Genomic DNA, 6,208 nt, shown 5'->3' on the forward strand with positions numbered 1-6,208 from the left:
GCGGGGGAGCGGGGAGCGGGGGGGTGGGGGGAGGCTCACTTACTTCTGGAAGGCGTCCTGGCTGTTAAGGAAGGGGAAGAAGGAGGGCTCGCAAATCAGCCCGTGGTCCAGGCACACGTCCGTGCAGGCCCTCCCAGCGGTAGCCAGCCAGGCCCGGAGGGAGTGTGCTGGGGGCCACGCCCCGGGGGCGAAGCTGGCATTCTGGGCCCACTCCAGGTGGGTGGCATTGGGGGCCAGGACGAAGGGACTCAGTGGGGCCCGGGCCCCTACTGGAGCAGGGCCTGGGGCTGCACAGAAGTCCTGGCAGGAGGAAAGCCAGGTCAGCCGGGAAAGAGGACGCAGATGCCACCGGCTGACACCGGGGGACGCGGCCTCAGGGAAACAGAGGCTCAGAGAGGTCACAGAACCTGCTCAGGGCCTCAAAGCTGGATGGCAGAGGCAGAATTTGAACTCAGGCCAGCCTGAGAGCCACCCGCCCTTCACGGCCTCGCAGCCCGTCACACCTTAGTTAGGCGCAGTTTTTACCCTGAGGCCCAGGGACCCTAGCTGCAGAGCGGCAAGGAGCCGGGGCTGACTGGAGGGGCTCTCCCTGCAGGGATCAGCTCCAGGAACCACCTGTGGGGCCCAGCAAGTGCTTCTGTGAGCTTCATGATGACATCCCTGTGGCTGGCTGGGGGCTGAGATCCCGGGTTCTGGCCCTGACCCCACCCAGCCCTCCCTGCTGGGGGCCTCAGTGTTCCTGTCCGTAAAGCAATGGTCTAGAGCCACTCTCCAGCCCTTAATGTTGCAGAACAAGGTGCAGACACAGGCCACAGGCTATCTGTCTGAATATCAAATAGTTAGAAAGCAACCGACACCTAGTCCTGTGGCCCAGCCGGGCCCTGCCCCTCCCAGCCATCAGCCCTAGAAGCCCCGAGCCTAGAAGAGAGGCTCAGATCCCCTGGCAGGGAGGGGGAGGCGGGTGCCCAGGCCTCCAGCAGCCCCTTCCCCTGGGTTCTCAGCACAGAGTCCTCATCCCCACCCCAGTCTCACCTGCTCATCCCTGGGGGTGGGGTGGGGAGTGGGGGCTTTCCATACCTACCAGTCACTCAACCAGTTAGCAAACTTTTAAGCAACTTCTTTATCAAAATAACAGTCTTTGTGTTTCTGTGTTGCGGTACTGGGCTGGGTTCTAGAGCTGGAGACCCAGAGCCCCCCACCACCCCCCCCGCCCCGCCAACCCACCCCGTCCTGATCTCTAAGCAGAAGAGCAGGACGGCCCTGCATCTCCATCCCCACACCCGTGCACCTCCAGGGGAATGGAAACAGACAGGTGGAGGAGGAGCAGGAGTTTAATGGGCACAGAGCCCTTGCGGAGAGAGCTTCCTCAGACACTGGAGTTGGCTAGGCCCCCTCCTCTGGTCTGATGGGGTTTCGGGTAGCCCCCCTTCCCCCCGCCTCCCCCCGTCCCTGGAGCAGAGAGCAGAGGGCCCACCTACTTGGTGCTGGATGTAGGCATGGATTCGCTCCAGCATCCCCTCACAGGTGTACTCGTAGGGCAGGTAGGGGTCTACCTGTGGGAGAGATGGGCAGACATATGGGGCAGGAGGCACCCCAGGCCCCCGTAGACCTGGCTGTCGGGGGCCGGCCATGCTCAGCATTGGGGGCGGAAATCTGGTGTGCCCAGGGAGTCCATCAGCCCATCTCCTGGCCCCTCCACTCGGACCCCTGGTACACCCTCCAGTGGCCCTGGGGGTCATCCCACTCCCTCCCGCCCCCTTCCCAGCTGCACTCCCCATCACCTCCTGGGCTACGATGCCTGCTCTTCCCATAGCCAACCAGATGGATTCACCCCGCTTAGGTGACATCTCCTCCAGGAAGCAGTCCCTGAGCCCCAGCCCACCCCTGTTACGGGACCGCTTTCCTTCCTCCAGCACCTGCGTCATCATTTCTGATTTACCCCTCGTGTCTCCCGAGGCGCAGGTCCCTTGAGAACTGGACTATGGCCCGTCTCGTCTACCACCGAGCCCACCGCCTGGCATGGAGCCTGGTATACAGTAGGTGCTCAGGAAATAGCACCTCCAGCTCTGCCTGTATCCTGCTCAGAACGGGGAATGTTCCCAAAAAAGAACACAACGGCATCTCCCTGTCAGATGGAATGAGATGAGTCTGCGAGGCTTCCGGCCCAGGTCAGGCACCTGGGAAGGACCCAAGACACGCGTCCCCGGCGGAGGCCAGACCGTCCGTCTAAGCAGCTAATGGTTACGAGGCAGCCTGCACTGGGTGGCTGGGGGCAGGTGGGTTGAGGAGCTGGGGACTGAGGAGCACGGGGAAGAGGGAGAAGCGTGAAACGGGGTGTCCACCTCCTGTAAGTGGGTACCCCACCACCTCTGCACTCTTCTCACCTGACCAATCTCTCCCCGTTTACCCCATCCAGCACATAGCCACCCCGGAGGAAACCCGTGGCTGGACAGGGACATGGGGATGACCCGTCCCAGACTCAGACTGGGCCTCCGCCCCCCTTCTCCCCCGGGCGTGTGTGTGCACGTGTGTGTGTGGCGTTGTATGTGTGGGGATGGGCACCCGCCTGGCCCAGCCCGATTCCGACTTACGCTCTTTTCCAGCCAGCAGTCCGGGTTGTGTGATCTAACCCTTGTGCCCACATGGGAGTGGCCTCCCGCCCCCTCATGAGAGCTGGGCAGCATCAAAGGCCCCCTCAGGTGTGCCTGGCGGGTCCTGCTTCCTGCAGACCCCACCTCGAAGGGCTGGACGCCCATCCTGGGCCCCCTGCCTAGGGGCATCCCTGACCCTCAGGCTGCTGCTCCCCTTGAAATGGGTTCGGGCCCCCAGAAGTTTCTCGGGACAAGAGCGCACCCGGCTGGCCTTTCCCCAGTTCCCATTGTGAGCGGCCATTCTTAATCCAGGCGCAGTTCTGGATCCCCAGAGAAGCCCAGGTCCTGCACGGGCCACCACCACACAGCCCAGCCACCGGGTGGCCTTCCCAGCCCTGCGCTGTGCGCCTCTGGGTCCTGACCTCGGCCGACAGCCACAGCGGCGCCGGCAACCAGCTGCTGCCCCGCAGGGCCCTGGACACCCCTCGGGTACATGACTTCCAGCCCTGGTTATAGATAACTCCCCAGAGGAGAGAGTTCCCCTCCAAATGTCACTCTGCCTACTCCACGGTCACTCCCCACCGCGCTTTGAAGCCCACGTCGCATGGTAACTCGCATCAGCCAGCCACGTCCCACCTGCCATGAGTCTCCACCCAAGGAGCCAGCCTGCCTGGAAATGACTGTCATTAGGCCTAGTCACAGGTGCGCACAGTAACCAGTCTCAACGGGCCGGCAGGTGCTGGTCCTGCACGGTCATGAGCGTGGGAGGGAGGGGGTGGGCAGGGGCTGGCCTGGCCTCCCTCCCAGCCCCCCGCCACAGAGAGGTGCCAATGGCAAACCCACCCACCCCTGAGTGGGGGGACAGCAGGTCTCTCTCAGCTCCTCCCCGTGCCTCATCTTTCTTCTTCCCTCTCCCCGTGAAAGGCCCCAGGACTTGCAGAACAAGCTGTGTTCTCTGACGGTGGCCCTCAATCAGTTCTCTAAAATAGGATTATGAGAGGGGCGCCTGGGTGGCTCAGTCGTTAAGTGTCTGCCTTGAGCTCAGATCATGATCTCAGGATCCTGGGATCGAGCCCCGCATCGGGCTCCCTGCTCCGCGGGAAGCCTGCTTCTCCCTCACCCACTCCCCCTGCTTGTGTTCCCTCCCTCGCTGTGTCTCTCTCTGTCCAATAAATAAAATCTTTAAAAAAATAAAATAAAAATTATGAGAGCGGCCCAGGCTGCTTGTTGAAAATGCAGATGCCAAGGCCACACCTGGGCCTTTAGAATCAGAAGATAGGAAGGGGGGTGCCTGGGTGGCTCAGTTGGTTAAACGTCTGCCTTCGGCTCAGGTCATGATCCCAGAGTCCTGGGATCAAGACCCACATCGGACTCCCTGCTCAGGGGGGATTCTGCTTCTCCCTCTGCCCCTCCCCCTCACTCATGCTCGCTCTCTCGCTCTCTCTCTCTCTCAGAAAAAATCTTTAATATCAGAAGACCGGCCCAGGACCCACATTTTAACCACCTCCCAGGTGATTCTTGGTAAAGGGGTGAACTGCCCGGGGGGAGCGGTGGGACCCCTGAAGGGGGTGAAGGCAGCGGGGTGGTCAGGTTTGGGGCCCACCTGGAAGTCTCAGCTTGGCAGACTTGCAAAACTTTGGTTCCTTGACCCTTTTGTTATTGTCATTTTCTAATTAATTAACAAAATTAAACAGATGTGCATGTAAAAAACAAATCAAAAGGAAAACCAATGTAAAGTAAGTTTCCTCCCACCCCAGACATCCAGGCCCATCCCCAGGGCAGCGATTTCTCACGTGTCCGACCAGAAAGAGCTCACGAATGCATGGGCGCGCTCATTTGCAGGCCCCTTGGCAGCCCCGTTGTGTTCTGCGGCTGGAACGTGCTCCCCACAGGACCGGGTATCTTGCTCCTTTAGCTCAGCAACAGATCTGGCTAAGATCTACTGGGCCAGACCTGAGCCCTCGGGGTGGGCAAAAGCCTTGCTGGTCTCCCTTCCACCCGCTGTCCTTGTCCCCTGGGACAGAAGCCTCGGAGGCTTGCTCTTCAAGGGGAGGGGAGAAGGAGCAGGGGGAGGATGTGGGGTGGGGGTCCCCTCCAGGGTAGCCATCTGCCTTGCTGGGGGGCCTTCCAATGCAGCGTCCCCCTGGGATGTAGAGCGCTGTGCCACCACTTGGGGCTGGGGTTGGTCAGTTGTCGGCAGCGGCTTCTTTCTTCTGTACCGAGGCCACCTGGAGAGCCCCTCACCCGAGGACTGTCTTGCTCAGCCCAGCGAGGGTCCCCAGTTGCAGCCCTCAGTCAGCGATGGACGGAGCTGGGGATAAACACCCTGGGTTTACTTGATTCTCAGGGAGGACAATCTGGGGTGTGACCTACCCCATCAGTCAGAGGTCCCCGCCAGCACTGAACGCCAGGTGCCGCCGGCCAGGGTGACCTACTCCAGAACACAGCGTCTCACTTTGTCACTCCAGGACCCTCCTTCCTCAGATCTCGTCCCAAATAGCTTGTGCCTTGGGGTGACCCTCTGGAGGAAGCCACTCTAAGATAGCCTGTGACCTGGAGGAACTCACAGTAGAGATTTCCTCAAGCTGATGCTTAAGGAGTGGAGGGCGCCCCCCACCACTCAGGGAGGGTCCAGGGGCTCAGCCACTCTGCAGGTCAACCTGGCCACATCCACGTCCGTCACAACTAAAGATGGGTGGAGGCTTTGCCACACAATGTTCTTCTGGGCACTTCACTAGACAAACACTCACCCCCAGACAGAAGGACGGAAGGCCGAGGATGTGGTCAGTGGAGGAAGGGAGGAGAGGTAAGTAGGGATTTTCTGGGGGCATCTGCAGGGGCGGGGGCCAAGGCTGGGGGTCCCGAGTGGGAGTGAGTGATAGTGAACGCAGGGGGGTATTAAAAAAAATGCCAGACTGCCTCAGGGTCAGGACAATCAGGCCAGGGCTCTGGGCTCAAAGCTAAGCCGGTAAGTGCCCCTGTGTCTATCCCTGCTTGTCTCTGCCCTTGAGCCTGGCAGTGCCCCCAGCTCCCCTGGGGCAGCAGACACGCTGGCCAGCTGTGGCCTCCCGGGGCGTGGCTCTCCCTCGCAGAAGGAGCCTATCACGTCACTCACTTGCGGTGGCCCTGCCGAGACCAAGGCTCTCCAGGTCTGCCCCAGACCCCGACATTCACCCTGAGCGGTACATACTCCACCCCCCTCCCCCCCGGGAGGACACACTCCATGAACATGGGGTTGGGCAAGGAAGGGGACACCCGCAGGGCTGGTTATCTTTGTTCAGCCTCATGTCCAAGCTACAGCAAGAGGCGGGTCCAGAGGGAACATGGCGAGCAGAGTGCCATTTGCATGGTCTGACCCCTTACCAAAATGAAGGAACCAGAAGAGCTCGGGGGGCCATCAGAAGCCACAAAGGGGCCTGCCGAGGAGATAAGTTGCACAAGCCCCTCCTCCCCCTCTCCCCACTTGCACATGTGCACCTGCATACGCCCACACTCACATACCTGCTGAAGGAAACCCGGAAAGTTCTTTCCCTTGCTACTCAGAGGGTGGCCCTAGGCCTGGCACCACCCCAGACCTGCTGAACCCAAACCTGCATTTTCTTTTTTTTTTTTTTTTT

General features: G+C 60.7%; 1 protein-coding gene across 1 annotated transcript in view; it reads right to left on the minus strand.

The window, feature by feature from the left end:
• MGAT5B (alpha-1,6-mannosylglycoprotein 6-beta-N-acetylglucosaminyltransferase B) overlaps window positions 1-6,208 on the minus strand; it is a 68,643-nt gene that overhangs the window by 1,630 nt on the left and 60,805 nt on the right. The window contains exons 15-16 of the mRNA XM_081804410.1: window positions 1,479-1,553; window positions 44-300 (exon numbers count right to left, since the gene is read on the minus strand). Coding sequence (XP_081660536.1) covers window positions 44-300; window positions 1,479-1,553 — 332 coding nt within the window. The remainder of the gene's footprint in view (window positions 1-43; window positions 301-1,478; window positions 1,554-6,208) is intronic.

Source organism: Leptonychotes weddellii, chromosome 15, assembly GCF_054177405.1.
Source record: "Leptonychotes weddellii isolate Sample4059 chromosome 15, ASM5417740v2, whole genome shotgun sequence".
In the NCBI taxonomy this organism is placed as follows: Eukaryota; Metazoa; Chordata; class Mammalia; order Carnivora; family Phocidae; genus Leptonychotes; species Leptonychotes weddellii.